This window comes from Cyrtonyx montezumae, unplaced genomic scaffold (assembly GCF_038088225.1).
Source record: "Cyrtonyx montezumae isolate F1298 unplaced genomic scaffold, pur_monq_1.0 scaffold_21, whole genome shotgun sequence".
Classification (NCBI taxonomy): domain Eukaryota; kingdom Metazoa; phylum Chordata; class Aves; order Galliformes; family Odontophoridae; genus Cyrtonyx; species Cyrtonyx montezumae.
In genome coordinates, this window is record NW_027071948.1 from 4,753,071 (window position 1) to 4,772,564 (window position 19,494).

Consider the following 19,494-nt stretch of genomic DNA (forward strand, 5'->3'; position numbering starts at 1 on the left):
GGTGCCGGGGCCGGGCTGGGAGCGTTGAGCTCCGGCTGCAGCTCCGGCTCCGCCCGCTCTGGGCTCCCCCTCCTCCTCCCCCGGCTCTTCCCTTTCCCACGGGCTCGGAGCAGTGCCTACTATTTCCCGTTATTTCCCACAATTTCTCCACCACTTCCCATCATTTCCAGTAATTTCCCATTATTTCTCCATTATCTCCCACTACTTACCATTATTTCTCCGTCCTTTCCCATTTGTTTCCCATTATACCTCCTTTATTTCCCATTATTACCTACTATTTCCCATTATTTCTCAATATTTCCTCATTATTTCCCACTATTTCCCCATTATTTCTCTATAATTTTGCAATACTTCTCAATTATTTCCCACTATCTCCACCATTATTTCACTTTATTAACTACTATTTCCCCATTATTTCTCAATTATTTCTCATCATTTCTCCAAATTTACCCATTATTTCCCACTATACACATTACTTCTCCATTATTTCCCATTATTTTTCTATTTTCCATTATTTCTCCATTTCCCACCATTCTTTCCTATTATTTCTCTGTTATTATCCACTATTTCCCATTATTTCCCGCTGTTTCCCACTATGACTCACTGTTTCTCATTATTTCCCATTATTTCCCATTATTTCTCAATCATTTCACCACTATTTCCCATTATTTCCCCATATTCCCTATTATTCCCCATGATTCCCCACTATTCCCCATTATATCCCATTATTCCCCCATATTTCTCCATTATTTCCCATTATATCCCATTATTCCCCCATATTTCTCCATTATTTCCCATTATTCCCCCATATCCCCCATTATTCCCCCATATTTCTCTATTATTTCCCATTATTCCCCCATATTTCTCCATTATTTCCCATTATTCCCCCATATCCCCCATTATTCCCCCATATTTCTCTATTATTTCCCATTATTCCCCCATATTTCTCCAATATTTCCCATTATTCCCCCATATCCCCCATTATTTCCCATTATTCCCCCATATTTCCCCATTATTTCCCATTATTCCCCCATATTTCCCCATTATTTCCCATTATTCCCCCATATTCCCCATTATTTCCCATTATTCCCCCATATCCCCCATTATTTCCCATTATTCCCCCATATCTCTCCATTATTTCCCATTATTCCCCCATATCCCCCATTATATCCCATTATTCCCCCATATCCCCCATTACATCCCATGATTCCCCCATATTTCTCCATTACTTCCCATTATCACTCACCAATTCCCACTCTTCCCCCATATTCCCCACTATTCCCCGCTCTTTCCCCATCCCCTCCACACAACCACACGGGATTCTCCTCTGCCTCCCGCACTCCCCCGGGGGCCGAGCGGGCGCTGCCCTTCCTCCTTTGGCACCCACGCGCGGAGTCCTTCTGCCCTTTGCGGTCCCCGTTTTGCACTCTCGGGCTCGGCCCAACCCCAAAGCCAACCCCGCGGCCAACGGCACCGCAGCCCGACGGGGAAGCCTTGGAAGAAGCAGCCGATCAATCCCGGCTGAGTGCTCCCTCCTCTGTCCGTAGGGCGTAGCAGCAACACGAAGCCCAGCCGCGTCCACGCGGGGCTGCGGGGGGGCGGGGGGACACCGAGCAGCGGGGACACGGAGGGGACGTGGGGAAGGTGGAGTGGGAAATGCAGCTGGGGTGAACCGGGGATCAGTAGGGAAGAAGATGGGATGGAACGGGGATGCGGCGGGGGTGAGGCAGGGATGGAGCTGGGATGCGGGAGGGACGCAGTGGGGATGCAGCAGAGTGCAGCTGGGACGGGGATGGGATGGGGACGCAGAAGCAGCAGAGGTGGAGCGGGGATGCATTGGGGATGCGGAATGGATGGGGTGGGGGTGCAGCAGCGATGCCCACTGACCCGCCAGCAGCAGCCAGCCTTCATAAGCAGGAACAACCTGCAGGTCAGCCTGTCTCAGGTCGCATTCTCCGACTCAGCTCCCAACTTTCTTTCAGCTTTGGCACACCGTGGCATCGGTAAATATTTGCCAGCAACCTCAGGCACGGGCTGCGCTGGGCTTATCTCACCGCAGTCACACCTCCCTGCCACGTTTTATTCCCGTTAATACTCCATCATGGTGCTAATTAACAGGGCTGCCCCTGGGGTGTGTTTCCCTTCCCATTGCTCACAGTGCTCATAGTTTGTGGGCTATGGATGGGTACAATACCAAATGCTTATCCCACTTTGTCGCTGTTCTGTGTCCTCCAGTCCAAATAGTCAACCTTAGCCCGTTGGGAAATGGGCAGGCTCAACTTCGTGCAACTTGACCCCAACATCTGGGGCAGGAAATCAAGCATATAGGAAGGTATTAATTCACTCTGACCTGTGTCAGCAGTATCACCTCGGATCAGCACTGGGCACAACGGGGACCTCCCGCCCTGCACCCCTCCCACTCCCATCTCACCGCCTCGGCCACGGTCAGCTCCATCCCTGGCATCACATCCACGGATGCCGGATGGATCCTGGCCAGATCCACACCTTACCTATAGGAAATCCCAATTCTCCCAAAGCTGCGTGAAAGACCCGAAGCCATCCCACGATGAGAACAGCATTATTGGGCACCCCCAGCATGCCTGGGCGGCCCCAAAAGGTGCTGAAATGATGTGGAGCTGCTCAGTGCCCCGTCCCCACCTCCACCCCACTCCCATGTCCCCTCCCACCAGCCAGGACATGAGGACAGGTCAACCCAGTGCCCCCCCCCCCCCCCACCACCAACCCCTGACCTCAACTGAACCACGCAGAGCTCGCCCATACTTTAAAATAAGCTTTATTTAGATTTTTTATAATTTTTTTTTGTTTGTTTCTTTGTAATATTTGCATCCATGCCTTCAAGGATCCTCCTCCCCCCCCCTCCTTCACGGGGGGGTAGGGGGGAAAGTTAAATCTAAGGTTACCCCATAATCCATATGCTATTTCCTGAAGTTCTCTCTTTTAAATAAATCATCCTCTTAGTAATTTTTTTTTTAAGAATTATTTCCTAATTTACAAAAAAAAAAAAAAATCTGAAATGCAAAAGGAAATTGCTCGAGACCGAGGGAGAGCTCCTGTCTGCCTTTGTCAGCAGTTTAAATTGTAAAAAGTAAAATGAAATAAAATAAAAATAAGAGTAAAATAAAAAATAAAAACAATAAAAATAAAATAATAATAAAACAAGAGATTAAATAACAATAAAAGTAAAAAAGAACATAAATAAAATTAAAATTGGAAATAAAAATAATAGAAATAAAACAAAATATAAGAAATAAAAGTAAAAATAATAACGATAAAAGTAAACATAAAATAATATAAAAGCAATAAAAACAAAACGATAAAATAAAATAAAAAATAAGAAAAAATAAAATACAAAATAAAAAATAAATAAAAACAAATTAAAAAATAAAAAATAAAATAAAATAAAATAAAATAAAATAAAATAAAATAGAAAATAAAATAAAATAAAATAGAAAATAAAATAAAATAAAATAAAAAATAAAATAAAATAAAATAAAATAAAATAAAATAAAATAAAATAAAATAAAATAAAATAAAATAAAATAAAATAAACTGCTAGGGGAAAGATGAACAAAAAACAGGGAAGAGAAAAAAAAAAAGGAAATGTATAATAAAAACCCACTTTTCTGCAGAGAAGTTCTGCTTTTCCTCCCCCAGCCCTCCCCGCAGCGTCCCATGGGGGAGTGCAGGGGTGAGTTTCTGTGATGTAAGACAAAATATCCCCATTCCAACGGGGCGTGCGTCTCAGAATTCAGAAAAATAATACACTATTATAGCACTATTAAATAAATCTTCATACTTTCTTTTTAAGAGCTTCCAATGACACCGCTGAGCGCTGAAGCACACAGGTCGCGAGCTCGTCGTTAAGCAGAGCACGGTTTTGAAGCAGCCCCTCTCCCCCCCCCCCCTAAAATTGGCACTGCTCTATAGGGACGGTGCTTTCCCCCCAGCCCCCCATTGCCCCCGGGGTGAATGCCAGCAGAGGGTGAGCACCCCAAATCCACACTGCTTCCCGGGCAGCTCCGAGGTTGCTGGGTTATTTTCCAAAGGCTTTAAGTGCTCCCATGCCGTCTCCGTTCCCCATCCCCTTCCTCCTCCCCAGCGACGTGGAAAAAAGTAGATATAAAAACAACCCCCCCCCCCAAAAAAAAAAAAACCCCAACATTTCTGCAATAATTTAGTTAGAATAGCTCCTCTCTGGCTTTGTGCAAATAAATTAAAACAACACAAGGGAAGGGGGGGAAACACAGATTCCAGAAGGCATTACGACGAGCCCGTGTGCGGCCACCTCCTCGGGGGACGTCACGGCGAACGCAATTTGGGTGGGTTTAATTTCTTGGTTTCTTTTCGGGGTCCCCCCCCCACAGGACAGGCTCCGGAAAACGTTTCGGACAAGAGACGTCACAAGCACAAAGTGCACGAGATTCCCATTATTTACAGACACGCAGCAGTCCTTCAAGTTTCAAGTTTCGTCGAATAAGGAGGAGGTTTGGGGAATTCAAACGAAAAAAAAAAAATAAGAAAAAATAACAGCAAAAAAAGAAAGAAAAAAAAAACCAAACATAAAAAACACCAAAAATAAATCCCCCAAACGACAAAGAAACAAAAAGATGTGACAACAAAGGAACAGTTACTGGAATGCTTAAAAAACGAATGACAATAGGAGGGGGTCAAAATTACACTGCGATTGGGTATGCACACGTGGGGGCTGTATATTGGTGGGGGCGAGGGGTCACCAGTCCGCGTCCTCCTCGATGTAGTAGTCGGGGGCCGTGCCATCGAACAGCCCTGGGTCGAGGGATTTGCGCTGCTTGCCCCGGGCGAACACCCGTGAGATGGAGCCAAAGCCCATCTTCTCCTTCTTCTTTTTCCGTTTTTGGTCCTCGAGGTCTTCCAGAGACTGCGGGGAGAGGAGGGGTGGAGGTGGTATGGCTGTCCTCTGGGGTTTTGCTGGTGGATTTGTCATTAAGCTCTTGCCTGCCGTGGGGCTGCGGGGCATGATTGGGGCTCCCATGTGTGGGGTATGAAACCCATCCCCACCATGCCCACTAAACTATGCCACAGTCATAGGATCATGAAGGTTGGAGAAGACCTCCAAGATCACCACGTCCAACCATCAACCCATGACTACCATGCCTACTAACCATGTTCCTAAACAGAATCATGGAGGATGGAGAAGACCTCCAAGATCACCACGTCCAACCATCAGCCCACCCTGTCATGCTCACTGACCACATCCCTGACACATCTCCACGCTGAACACCTCTGGGGATGCTCGACACCACCAAATGCACAGATCCCATTGAATACCGAGGTCCAGGTCCTGAACATTTGTGCCTGAAGTCACGGGGAGACCCAAGCTCCTCCCTTCCCACGTTATCATGAACCTGGTTTCTCAATGCCATCACTAAGGGACGTCAGCTCCTGCTACATGGCAAAGCCACAGGGAGGCCCGGTTATCGCCTGCATGAACACCCACAGCTTTTTAGGGTAAAACACAGAAGAATAACTGGGTAATTCCATCAGTGCCCCTAGGCTCCCCAAAAACCACTCTATAGTGCAAGACAGGCTTTTGGGAGAGGGGTTTCCAGGGGGAATGCTGCCCTACCTGTACGATGGGGTTGTGCAAGTTCTTCTGTACCGGTCCGGGGCTGTCCCCCTGCAGCAAGAAGGGGATGGGTGATGCTGACACATCAGGAACACAACGTGGGCACCCCGCAGCGCCCGTCCAGCCCCGGGACTTACGTTGCAGAGTGAATGTGTCCGGTGTCGTGGCGAGTTGATGTCACTCGGCGTGGACGATCGGTCGCCTTCTGCTGCGGACGCGTCGGAGATGATGGACGGCTGCCGGGAGTGGCAGGGGCTCACCCGGACTGCTGCGAGGCAATGGGGGGATGGGGGTCAGCAGCGGTGAAGCTTGGGGGAAGGGCTGCCCCCCAGCTCCCCCAGAACTCCAGCAAACCCCTGTGCAAAACTTAAATCCCTACGCAGAACTGCAGACTGCTGTGCAAAACCCAAATCCACGAGCAAGACAGGTGGGTCCTGCTCAAAGCTGCAGCAACTCCCCGTGCAAAACCTAAAGCTCTGTGCAAAACCTCAGTGCAAGACCTAAGCTGGTGCAAAATCCCAAGTGCAAAAGCAGTTCCTCTTCAGAAGCACAACCATTACTAAATCCTAATGCAAAACCTGAGCCTGCTGTGCAAAACCCCAGATTCTGTCCCAACCCCCCAGCAACCTCCTGTGCAAAGCCTGAACCCCAATGCAAAGGCTCCGCCTGCAGCACAATGAAACAAGCCCTCCCTGTGCAAAACCCACACCCAGCTCCACACCCCAGCAACACCCTACACAAAAAGGGTGACGACGCTGTCCTAAACCCCAGCAGAACTAACGAAACTCCCTTTCTGTGCCAAGAAAAAAAAAAGATTCAAGACCCCCCCCCCCAGCAACAAACCCCGTGTGAAAATGAAGCTGGTGCACAACCCCGCGTGGGTCTCACCTTGCCGGTCGGCCGAGTGTGCGGGGTGGGAGTGGTACAGGGTCTGCTGGCTCTGCCTTATGGCTGCAGTGAGGGGCAGGTCGGCCTGCAGCACCCACTCCTGGTTGCCATTGAGCACTGTCTCGCCCGGCATGGCCAAGGAATGGCGTTTGGGGACGTCCTTGGTCAGCGTGGCCAGGGATTGCTTGGCCTGTGGGGACACTGCAGTCAGCACGTGGATGCAGTGCAGCAGCACCGGGGGCAGCATTTGGATGCAGCAGCTGCATCGAGGAGCCCACACAGTGCTGACACGAGCCATCACCCCGTGACGAGGCTCAAATACAACGCCGCAGCGAACGCTGTTGCATCCGACTGCAAGAAATGCTGAGCCCTGACCCAAATCAGGCACCCCCCAGCAGGGAAACACCACAGGGCTGGGCTCACCATGGCCAGCTCGGCCTCCAGCTCCTTCATGCGGTTGTCTTTGAGGTCCAGCTGGGAGCGCAGGGCGCTGGCGTGGTCGGTGGCTTCCTTGGCTTGCCGTCGCAGCTCCCACTTCTCCCGTTCCAGCAGGTCCTTCTCCTTGGCCAGGGCTTTCACCGCATCCTCGCTCTCCTGTTGCAATGTGGGGAAGGTGCTGAGATAGGGAATGGCACGAATCTTCCCTTCCCATAGCTCCCTGCAGGCACTGTGTCCCAAAATAGGGTGTCCGTGCACCAAAATGGGATGCCTGTGATTGTAAGTGGGATGCCTGTACCCCAAAACGGGATGCTTGTGTCTCAAAATGTCAGTGTCCCAGCACAAGATGCTTGCGCCCCAAAATGGGACACCTACATCCCACAACAAGATGCTTGGGTCCCAACACAAGATGGCTGTGCCACAAAATGGGATGCCTGTGTCTGAGAATGGGACATCTATCTCCTAGAACAAGATGCTTGTATCCACAGTGGGATGCCTATGTCTGAAAATGGGACATCCGTATCCCAAAACAAGATGTCTGTGTCCAAGAATGGGACACCTGTATTCCAAAATGGGATGTCTGTGCTCCAAAATGAGATGCCTGTGCCCTAAAATGGGATGACTGTATCCTGAAACAGGATGCCTGTGTCCCAAAAATGAGAAGCATGGGCCCCCAAATGGGACACCTGTATCCCAAAACAAGATGCCTGTGTACCAAAACAGGGTCTGCGCCCCAAAATGGGATGCCTGTGCCCCAAAATGGGATGCTTGTGCCTTAAAATGGATTGCCTGTGCCCCAAGATGGGATGCAAACCCCATGCCCCAAAGCTGGAGAGCTCTGCCAGCACCGACTCCTTGTTCCTTCCTGTTATGGCAGGGGAAAAATGTCCCTGTGGCTGCCCCAGCTAACCCTGAGCTGGCTGCGAGCACTGCTCCTATGGCACCAGCCTTCAAAAATAGCAACTTTCTCCCTTTGCATGGAAAAAAGCCCAGAATAGCTGTGGGAGCTGGGTTCCCACGCCCGCTCGTGCCTGCGGACGGCAGAACCACGAGCACAACAGGAAGCCTTGCCTGCAACCCCCCTGCTTTCCATCCCAAAAACATCCCAAAAATGCTCCTTGTTTCAGAGCACTCTGCACGCTCCAACCTTGCAGGCACATGGAGCTGTGTTAGGGCTCTGGGCAGCAGAAGGGACCAGATCAAATTAGAGAATTGTAGAGTGGTTTGGGCTGGAAGGGACCTTTAAGATCATCTAGTTCCCACCCCACAGCTATAGGCAGGGATACCTCCTGCTACACCAGGTGGCACAAAGCCCCATCCAGCCCAGGCAGTGAATGCCTCCAGGGGAAAGGACATCCACAATTTCACTAGGCAACAAGTTCTGGTGTCTCACCACCCACACAGTGAAGTATTTCTTCCTTATCTAGTCTAAATATCTTCCTAGTCTAAATCTGCCCTCTTCCAGTTTAAAGCCATTTCCCCTCATCCTGTCACTACACAGATTTATAAACAGTCCCTCCCAAGCTTTCCTATAGGCCCCCTTCATGTACTGGAAGGCCACTACAAGGTTTCCTGGAACCTTCTCCTCCCCAGGATGAAGAGTCAGCCTGTCCTTCTAGGGGAGGTGCTCCAGCCCTGTGATATCTTTGTGGCCCTCCTCTGGACCCCCTCCAACAGCTCAATGACCTTCTCGCGTTGGGAGCCCCAGAACTGGACTGTTTTCCAGGTGGGGTCTCATGAGTAGAGGGGCAGAATCACTTCTCTCAACCTGCTGGTCACACTTCTCTTGATGCAGTCTAGGATTCTATCGGCCTTCTGGGCTGCAAATGCACTTTGCTGTCTCATTTCATCAACAAACACCCCCAGATCCTTCTCCTCTGGACTCTTCTCAAGCCATTCTCTGCTAAGCCTGTTTCTGTGGTTGGGATTTCTTTGTCCCAGGTGCAGGACCTTGCACTTGGCCTTGCTGAACTTCATGAGGTTGGCACAGGCCCACCTCTCAAGCCCTCCCAGGTCCCCCTGGTTGGCATCCTGTATGTCAACTGCACTCCTCAGCTTGGAGTCATCTACAAACTTGCTGGGGGTGCACTAGATCCCACTAGTGTCCACATCACCTCCAAAGATGCTGAATAGCAGTGGTCCCAGCACCAACCCCTGAGGGACACTACTCATCACTGGTCTCCACTTGGACATGGAGTCACTGACAGTAACCCTTAGTGAGACCACCCATCCGCTTCCTTATTTGCAAACTGAATTCTGATTAATTGATTGGTTGATTGAGTGGGCTGCCTGGAGATACTGGTGACATCCCACCCCTGCAGACACCCAAGGTCAGGCTGGATGGATCTCTGAGCATGGAGCTGTGGTTGTCCCTGGTCACACCTGGCGGCCTTCACGATTCCCTTCCAGCCCAAACCACTCTACAATTCACTGAACAACAATACCACCTCCCAAAAAACGCATCCCAAAACCCAACCTGAAGCCTGAAAGGAACAAAAGCCACGTGCTCACCTTCCGGTGCTGCTCGTAGTTGCGGATGAAGTCGCGGAGCTGCTCCTCGCGGCTCTCCAGCGTGGCGTACAGCTGCTGCATCTGGCTCACCAGGTCCGTCTTCTCCGCCTTCAAGCGCTTGCGGTCGGCTTTCATGGCTGCAGAAGAGAGCATGGAGGTGAGCCAGGACCCCAGCATCACCACCTGCTGGAGGGCTGGCTTCCTGCTGCTGGCCTGGAAGATGCTAGAGGCCTTTTCCAACTGTAATGACTCAGTGATCACGTTCATGTGATTACAGATGGAAGAACTAGCAGCCCTGCACGGGAGGGATGCACAAACCCATCGTGTCGCATTAACACTCACTTAAGTTTCTCCTGTTTCTCCATCCCAACCATGAAATCCAATGTTGTCACTGTGACTAACCCATAAAATCGGTCAGCCTCGCGTGGGGATCCTCGCTCTGTAATTAAATACATGCTCACTGAGCCCAACTTTCAACACCTGCACGCAGCATCTTGCTGGCACCCTGCAGAAATGGGACATCCCAGTGCAACACTGGCTTCTGGGAAAAGCATTTCCATGGGGGATTTTGCCTTTGGGGAATCTGCCTTGAAACAACCCCATGAAAAAGCCATGGGCTTTCCAAACCAGACCCCAACGGGGCAACAAGGAGATGGCTGCTACCTTCTGCTGGGATATTTAGGGTCTTCTTCAGGTTCTTGATCAGGGCCATCTACCTCCACCTCCTGGGAGCACCATATCCACCTTTATCAACCAGGGGATCCCAGATTCACCTCCATCTCCTGGGGGACCCCATTTCCACCTCCATCTCATGGGGACATCATTTCTGCCTCTATATGACAGGGGACCCCAGATCCACTGCCTTCTCCTGGGGACCCCATATTCACCCTTACCTGCTGGGGGACCTCATTTCTACCTCTACCTCCTGGAGAGTCCATATTCAACTCCATCTGCTGAGGGATCCCAGATGTGCCTCCATCTCACGGGGACCACACATCCATCTCTATCTGATGGAGAATCTCAGATCCACCTCCATCTCTTGGGGACCCCAGATCCCCCTCCATCTCCTTGGGGTCCCAGATGCAGCCTTATCTGATGGAATCTCCCTATCCACCTTTGTCTACTGGAGGACCCCCTATTCACTTCTATCTCCTGGGGATTCCATATCCACCCTTATCTGCTGGGGGACTCCATATCCCCCTCCATCTCCTGGGGACCCCATATCAACTCTAACCTGCTGGGGGGCCCCAGATCCCCCTCCACCTCATGGGATTCCCCAGGACATTACGTGATTTCATTCTAGATGTTCAATGATCCCAAAAGAAGGCACAAGGGACCGAACCAGTCCAGAGGAAGGAGCTGCAACGCAACATCCAACTCAGAGCCACATCCCACACTGCACCAGTTCTGTACTGGGAGATGTAAACACGGCACAACAGCAGCAGGAAGAGCAGCTCTCCACTCCTTTCCTCCTCAGGAAGGTCCCACAGGCGTGGGACAACCCAGGAAAGCGTTTCCCTACGGATGGAGGCTCCATTCACGCCTCTCCAACCCCAAACCAGGCCCTTACGGAGGTGCTGGCGTGTCTCAGAGCCTAAATCCTCCCCTCCCCTCCCACTCTCTCTGCCTCTGCAGTGCTCCCAGGCTCGCAGCCAGCCCCGGCAGCGGATTTCCCTAACGTTCCCCTATGATTTCCCCATCACTTTCCTGCTAACAACGCAGCGTGCGTGCAGCCGCCGGGGAGGATGCAGCAGCTGAGCGTGGGGACCGGAGCCTGAGATCCTGCAGCCAAGCAGAGCCTGGCCACGTTCCCATCAGCTCCGTTCCCCAGATATGTTCTTTTATTTCTTTTTCTTTCCCCTCCCCCCCCCCCCTTTTTTTTTTTGGCAGGAGTTTTCATGGGAAGGAAAAAGGATTTCTTCAGCGTCCCGTAACCGCTGCGCTGCCGCCCAGCCCGTGGGGATGGAGCCGGCACCGTGGGCTTTGCCAAAGGATGGAGAAATGTTTCCAGGGTTGGAAGGAGGGAGGAAGAAGGGATGTCAACGGGCTGCTAGCTGTGCTGCTCCCAAGCAGGAGCTGAGATTCCCTCGCCCCATCCCTCACACCTTCAGGGAAGTGCTGCAAAACGAATCCCAGAAGCTTCAAGAGCTGACCAATAAAAGCCCAACGGGAGAAACCAGCCAACAAAACCAACCACCACGGTATTCTTCCAGCACTCGTGGTTCTCCAACCATTCCAGCAGTGCAGGGGAAGGCTTGCTGCTCACCTGCAGCTTTTTGGGTTACACCGATCAGTCCTCCATGATTTCCCATGGAGAGGGGGCAGGTCAGCTTGGCCAAACAGCTCACAGGAACCACCTCCAACCCTCGTAACATAGCAAAAAAACCCTCTAAAAAGCTCTATTTGATTTATTTGCACATCATCAAAGAGCAATAAAACTAAAAACACACAGACCATAGAAGCCTTTTTCCTTTCCTTTTCTTTCTTCTCTTTTCCCTTCCTTTTCCCTCCCTTTCTCTTCCCTCCCCTCCTTCTCCTTCTCCTTCTCCTTCTCCTTCTCCTTCTCCTCCTCCTCTCCTCTCCTCTCCCTCTACCTCTCCCTCTCCCCTTCTCTTCTCTCTTCTCTTCTCTTCTCTTCTCTTCTCTTCTCTTCTCTTCTCTTCTCTTCTCTTCTCTTCTCTTCTCTTCTCTTCTCTTCTCTTCTCTTCTCTTTCTCTTCTCTTCTCTTCTCTTCTCTTCTCTTCTCTTCTCTTCCTTCTCTTCTCTTCTCTTCTCTTCTCTTCTCTTCTCTTCTCTCCTCCTCCTTCTCCTTCTTTCTCCTTCTCCTTCCCAACAGCCCCACACAGTGCCCTTACCATAGGTACCACACCATCCTGCCTTCATTCATCCCAATTTATCCACCAAAAAAGTGCTTTTTGGGGAAGGAAAGCCTACAAAATTAGTTTCTGTCCTGCACAGCCTTTCAACAGGGTTTGCAGCAAGCTCCACGCAGGAGGATGCATGCAGCATGATGCATGCTCTGCTGAGCAATGCACTGCTTCCTTCCTCAGTGCCTCCAAGGAGCTCACACCCGAACCAAACCTATCTCATGGTACTTTCCAGCTGCATTTCAGCTCCGTTTCCCTCTGTACAATGATGACTTTGTGCTCCATGTGCCCAATTTCCCAGCCTGCATCCCACCCCTCACCACGAGCACGCAACGAAAACACATCCCCTCATCCCAACAGAAAGGATGGCTTTTCCTCCCCTCGTTAATCAACTCCAGGGTTACGGGGTGCGTGGAATAAAGCCCTACAGAGAAAGCCAGCCCTTACCCTGCAGAGCCTCCTTGGCACGTGCCAGCTCCTGCTCCTTCTGCGCCAGCTGCACCTTGAGCTCGGTGGCTGACAGCACCTCGGGGGTCTTGCTGCCGTGTGTCTCTTCCAGCTCCTTCGTCAGCATCTCCTTCATTTGCCGGAGCAGGTGCACCTCGTCCTGCAGCTGGGCCACCTCCTCTCGCAGCAGCGCTGGGGAGAGGGAAACAACACCCAGACAGGAGCTGTAAAACCAATGCCCCCAGCGTATGGCTGCTTTATCCACCACGTGGCCACGCTATGTAAGAATTCTGGGTTTATTTTGGGAAGAAACAGCCCCTGCCCTACCTGCACCACTGCCTCTCACCTTCCCTATAGGTGCAGAATGAATGGGGCAGAGCCAGGCTGTGCCCCAGCGTGGTGCTGATCCCCTGTCCCTGAGCCGGCAGCTGCTCCGGGAAGGCATAAAATCTGGTTTGCATACTTGAAATGCTTCCCTTATGAAAACTGGCAAGGCCTCCTTCTGTAAATTATTTAGCAATAAAGTCACTAACGAGGAACATTCGAGCTCCGGGCTGGGGATTTCATTAAAGTCCAAAGTGCTTTCTTGAAATTCTCGCAAAAAAAAGCTTGAATAAATCGGCGTCCGAGGAGCTCAGCTCGGCCCTGCCCGTGTTACCATATCCCGAGGGGTCACAGAAATTCAGATTTTTGGCCTCCAGCACGTGGGAAATCGGGGGAAACACCAGGGGGTCACAGCAAAGCCTGGCCGAGCGGACACACGGTGCGTGCACTGCCAAAGGTGGCTGGGATGGGATGGGTGCAGTGCTGGTGGCTTCCTTCCTGCACACAGACCTGCCTCCCCCAAACCCCACTAAAAACCCCTTTCCCCCACTTCCACGCACGACCAACCCTGTGTCCTTACCACCCCATGTGCCACAGAAATCAGATTTCCTCCATTTCAGCAAGCAACCAACCCCACAGCTCCGTTGCCATCCTTTCCACATCCACCCCATCCCACCCTTGTGCTGTTTCTCCCCGCTCACATCCCCAGCCATGGCCAGCTCCAAACCATGCTACCAGCTAATTAAATCCTGAGCAGGATTAATTTGGAGCCTAGTGCATCCCCACATGGACATGGGCAACACTGGTCCAACCGTTGCCACTGAAGCCCTCAAGCTGAAGCCCAGGTGTATGGTGAGGTCTGTGAGGTCTACAGATGCACGACTGCACCGGTCAGCTGCTCATCTTGGCAAGCAACAGAACTTATTTGATCTTTTTGCTTATTTTATTAACTCCTCACATTATTAAAAGCACTTTTTGGAACTCCTGATTTTCTGGCTAAAAACAAATGACTGCACAGTTGGATTGGTGGGAGAGAAGGAGCCTGAGCCGTGGCAAGGGTGCTTCACCCAAGGCCATGGGCATATAACATCTATCTGTATCTACCCATCTCTATCTAATGGCACAGCCAGACAGTACAACGCACAACCCATCTATCCATCTCTGCCATCTCTGTGGGCCAAAGTACAACCCACAAAGGTTTTGGGAGGATAAACCCTGTACCTCTTGCTGTGCTGAAGCAGTAGACGTCATGCTGGGAGCTGCTTGGATGCTGGGAGAAGCCTTTTAGCAGAAAACAAACCCAACCCCACCGTGCTCTACTCCAAGCTGAAGCACCTCAACCAATGTGCCAGGTCCCCATACCCCACTGGGAGCAGCTTACAACCCCACCAGGAGACACTGCCCCAAACCCAACCGCATGGCATCCACCTCTGCCTTAACCCAACCCCGCTCACATTCAACCCCACAGAGCTGGAAGGAGCCCACCCCATCCTCATAGCACCACAGCACCTCCTGTCTCACCTCCCTGCTGCCAAACCCCAATGCGTTTTTTTCATCCCTTTTTAGATCCTCCCTTTTCGCTTCTAACCCTACACTGGGTGGGCTCATCCACACCCCATAACGAAGCAGTGCAATTAAAGGGCACAGAGGGAGCTCCCTCCTCCTCCTGCAGCACCCGGAGCTGCCACATACGAGCAGCCAGAAATGAATGCAACTTAAACATTTCCTAATCGACGAACGCTGCCATTCGCACATGAAATAATTGGTTGTTAATTACATTTCAGCTGATAGCATCCAGCATCCACGACACTGCTGGGTTCTCCACACTTTATGCACACACACACACACTCACACACGTCCATCTCCCCCTGGGTCGTAGGATAATGAACAGTATCAGAGCAGGGCAGTGATTTAAGCACTTAGGGATGAGTGAAGCTCAGACTTCACATTGCTCTGATGGATCTGGTTTGGTCTGACTTTGGGGAAACTTCACCCCAAAGCAAATCTGGTGTGGGAAAATCCCTGTGTCCCCACCCCAAGAGGCACAAAAATGGGGGAAAGCCACCAAACCTCCAGGCTGTGCTCCTTTGGAGAGCCCCAAACACACTCTGACCTGCAGAAGGTGCACAAATCCACTGTGCCCACCCCCATCTAGCCAACGGGATGGCTCCAAAGCTGCCCCTCCAGCAGCACCACGTCCCTGCTGAGTAACCCCGAGGATGTGGCACTTTGCAGAGCCCACCCACGACCACTGGGGCACCTCCAGCACCGGGACATAACCCAAACCCCACTAACAGCCACGCAGCACACGCAGTGGGGGAGGGCAGGAGGATGGATGGGGGAAGGGGGAGGGGGGAACGGGGTTGCGGTGACACCCACAGAGCGGTCACGCAGGGCACGGGGGGGGGGGGACCCCACAGAGCATCGGGTTCGGGGAAGAGAGGAGAGCCCACGAGGGGTTGGTGGTTTTTTTGTTGTTGTTTCTTCCTGCACGAAGCGAAAGGAAGCAGGCAGAACGCGGAGAAGGGAAAAGGACGGGGAGAGAGAGACGGGACGGGAGGAAGAGCCAAACAGCACCCGACGAAAAGAAGAAAGAGAGATTGAAAACATCAAATGAGATTATAATGAATAAATAAATAAATAATAAAGAACGGCAACAAACAAACAACCAACGAGCGGGGACGCCCCACGGACCACCCCCACCCCACCCCCACCACAGCCCCCCACCCCTCCGAACCCCCACTCCGAGCTCTTACCCGTGGGGCTCCAGCCGGCTCGTCCCACGCTCCCCCGTGTCCCCCCACTGCCCGCTGCTGTCCCCCTCCGTGTCCCCGCTCCCCGCTGCATGGCGGCCGCGATGGGCTCCCGCCCTGATGTCACCCGCCGGAGGAGTGGCTTGTCCCAGCCCGGCAGGAACGTGAAGGAAAGAGAAAAGGCCCCGAAAGGAGGAGGAAAGGGAGAGCCGGGTGGGGAAACTGAGGCACGGGAGGGCTGACTCTCCGTGCTGTGGTTTTCCGTAGTGCAGTGGGGTTTTGTTTTATCGGAATGGTTTGTGGGGTTGCTTCAGCGCGGAGGATGCGGCAAAGCGTCTTGCACTGCTGCTGGAAATGAAACAGGGAAACACAGCCTGGGACACCACCACCAAGGGCGCCCACATCCTTCATGTCCTTCAGGACGTGCCTAGCGGGGCTGGGCTGACCTGCTGATCTGAGAGGTCTTTTCCAACCCTGATGACCTTATGATCCAAGGCTGGGATGAAGACCCCAACCCCCACCTGCTCCCACAGCCCTGCACACCGTGACCTTCAGCCTCAGCACCATCCCCCATGGGCTGATCCTCCGGGACCATTGGAGGACAGTGGCTGACGAAATACAGCTACAGCACAGGGGCACAGGACAGGGCTGGCAGGGGAAAACCCGGTGCTGGTTTCAGTTTCTTTTCCCGTTGGATTACATTGCTACCATTAAAAAAGAAAAAAAACCAAGCATCAAGGAGAGGCTTCAAAACAAGATTTGCTTGCTTAAGACCTCAAGTCCAACCCCACCCCACTGTGCCCACTGAGTGCATCCCTCAGAGCCACATCTCCACATGGGACACCTCCAGGGATGCTGACCCCACCACATCAATGTGCCAATGCTCTTTGGAGAGAGAATGCTCCCAATATCCACTGCCAGAAACTGCTCAGAGCTCAAAAAATCCAAACCTTGCCTTCTATAGCATCATTCAGGTTGGAAAGGACCACGAAGATCAAGTCCAAACATCAAGCCAACACCACCACGCCCCTAAACCACATCATTCAGTGAAACATCATCACATCCCTACCCAGGACGAGAACGTAGCTCTTCCCCCTTCTTAGAAAAAAACAAAACCAGAAATCATAAAATCCATGTAAAGAGACACAAAGCAGCTTTTTACCCCCAGCCCTCCCCAGCGACAATCACTTGCAGAACTCCTCATTACTGCATTGGTGATCACAGAGGACAAACGCTGCAGTGCCATGTCACGACAACAGCTCCATTTGTTCTCTTTCCTGAACTCACCACACTTCTTATTTTTTTCCTCTCTCTCCCTTTTTGTTTTCTGTTTTGTTTGTTTTAATCACGAGAATTATGGTTGTTATCACAGAATGTTGTGCCTAACAACTTCTGGCTTCCTTCGGATGTTTTCATTCAGGCGCTAAAACACTGTAATGACACTCAGATAATGGCCTGCAGAAATAAATGATACAGATCAAAATAGGAGGGATTTGGTTAAAGCGAAAAAATGAAAAGAAAACAAACAGAAATTATCCACCCTAATTAGCATTCACAGACAGCATCTGGGGAAGGAAGGCAGGAAAGAAAGAAATCACTGAATCGTTAAGGTTGGAAAAGTCCGTTATGATCATCAAGTGCAACTGACAACCCACCACCACCATGCCCACTAACCACGTCTCTGAATCACAGCACCACGGATCTGTTAAGGTTGGAAAAGACCTCCAAGATCATCAAGTCCAACTGTCAGCTCATCACCACCATGCCCACTAACCACGTCATTGAAACGCACAACCACAGATCTGTTAAGGTTGGAAAAGACCTTTATGGTCATCGAGTCCAACCAACAACCAGCACATCCTTGGGAACGTTTTCGCTAGGTTGTGTTGTGAACCTCCCAGAGCCCAAATCAGCAGCGTGGCCCCAGGGACACAAAGTGGTTATCACAATGGCAAAAAAGAAAGTGGTCAGGTGCTGGAATGGGCTGCACAGGGAGGTGGTGGAGTCACTGACACTGGAGGTATTCAAGGAACATTTGGATGTTGTGTTGAGGGACATGGCTTAGTGAGAATGATTGGTGGCAGGTGGATGGTTGGACTGGATGATCTTGTAGGTCCTTTTCAACCCTGGGGATTCTGTGTCTTGCAACCCCCACGCTGGCAAACAGTTGACTGCAGCTCTGCAACAAACTTCACCTGCTGTAGAGACAGCGATTATCTCAAACAGCTCTGAACCCCCAGAATTAATATCTTCCTTTTAAAGATAACTGCTGGGGAAACAGCATGGCCAATATAGATTCGGCATTACTCTGGGTTTTCCATTATTCATTCAATCTCGCCCCACGCCGTGCTGCAGTGCATACATGACCATATATGACGACAAAGAAACTGCACAACTCCTGCAAAGAGGCAATACAGCAGCCTCCTCAGCTGTTAAACCACTGCACTCCACAGGCCATCTCTAACAAGCAACGTGCAATTAAGTTCCTACGCACTGAGGCTGCGCTCCTGTGGACGTCTGCATGGGACCAGCTGCACGTGTGGAAGTGGCAGAAGTGAACACCACTCACAAAAGTGAACCGTACACACGGATGCAAAGATGTGCCCCTGTTTTGGAAAGCACCAGGCTCGTTTGCATCCTCCGCTGCATCCGTGATTTTAATGGGGTTGAAGGTTGGCAGCTCTACTCCAGATATCTTTACTATCTTCACTAACCAGATGTTGTTGCTTTTTTAATTTATTTTTTGTGATATATTTCATTTAGATTCCAGATAGTTTCAAATAAACAATTCTAGCGATCCCTCTTCATTAAACCACGTCAGCACAACTTAATGGTCCTTGGGATCCCTTCCAACCCAAGCTACCACGCATGAGGTGGGAGCCTAGCACAAATACTCTTGACAACACCAACTCTCAATGCCATCCCCTATCATCATCTTGGGACCAGGTGTTGCAGCTGGGTGCAGACCCAACATGACCAATGGGGTGGCCTCATTCCTCTCAGCAGGATACAGAATCATGAATTGTTAAGGTTGGAAAAGATCTCTAAGATCACCTAGTCCAACCACCAGGTCACCTAGTCCAACCAACCTAGTCCAACCACCACGTCACCTAGTCCAACCAACCTAGTCCAACCACCTGGTGACCTAGTCTAGCTCTCAGGTCACCTAGTCCAACCACCAGGTCACCTAGTCCAACCATCAGATCACCTAGTCCAACCAACCTAGTCCAGCCACCACGTCACCTAGTCCAACCATCAACCACACAACGCAACAAGGTTTGCACATGTGCACAAGACTCAAAACAATGCTACAAGACCACGTGGAGTTATCTGCAGAAATCACAACGGAGCGGACACGGTGGCTGGTGTCACTCTGCTTTGCCATATGGGTCCACACAAAGCCCAGGGCTGCCAGACCCCACGCTCCCCTCCTGTCTGCTGCACCCACCCATGGATGTTCATAAATCAATCCAGAGCCATCCATCGGCTGGAGAAAGATGTGAGATAATGATCAGAGTGATCAGCTGGTGAGGCACCATGTGGGCTCCTCCAGGGAGGGACCGCTGAGGTCAGAGCCTCCTCCAACAAAGCCTATTAGCTGCACTTAAACCAAAATGCAAAACAGGCGAGCTGAATAATT

At 51.1% G+C, this 19,494-nt stretch overlaps 1 protein-coding gene across 3 annotated transcripts in view; it reads right to left on the reverse strand.

Annotated features, from left to right (window-relative positions):
* Positions 1-4,618: 4,618 nt before the first annotated feature.
* The window catches only part of KAZN (kazrin, periplakin interacting protein), a 48,536-nt gene continuing 33,660 nt past the window's right edge, over positions 4,619-19,494 (reverse strand). Inside the window, exons 1-8 of one of the 3 annotated variants that reach the window (XM_065738162.1) lie at positions 15,858-15,929; positions 12,778-12,969; positions 9,464-9,600; positions 6,938-7,108; positions 6,515-6,704; positions 5,764-5,894; positions 5,627-5,677; positions 4,619-4,918 (exon numbers count right to left, since the gene is read on the reverse strand). In XM_065738162.1, the coding sequence (XP_065594234.1) occupies positions 4,751-4,918; positions 5,627-5,677; positions 5,764-5,894; positions 6,515-6,704; positions 6,938-7,108; positions 9,464-9,600; positions 12,778-12,913 (984 nt within the window). In that variant the 5' untranslated portion in view covers positions 12,914-12,969; positions 15,858-15,929 and the 3' untranslated portion in view covers positions 4,619-4,750. Of the gene's footprint in view, positions 4,919-5,626; positions 5,678-5,763; positions 5,895-6,514; positions 6,705-6,937; positions 7,109-9,463; positions 9,601-12,777; positions 12,970-15,857; positions 15,930-19,494 lie in introns of those variants that run through there. The other 2 variants (XM_065738161.1, XM_065738160.1) reach the window with 2 other exon arrangements.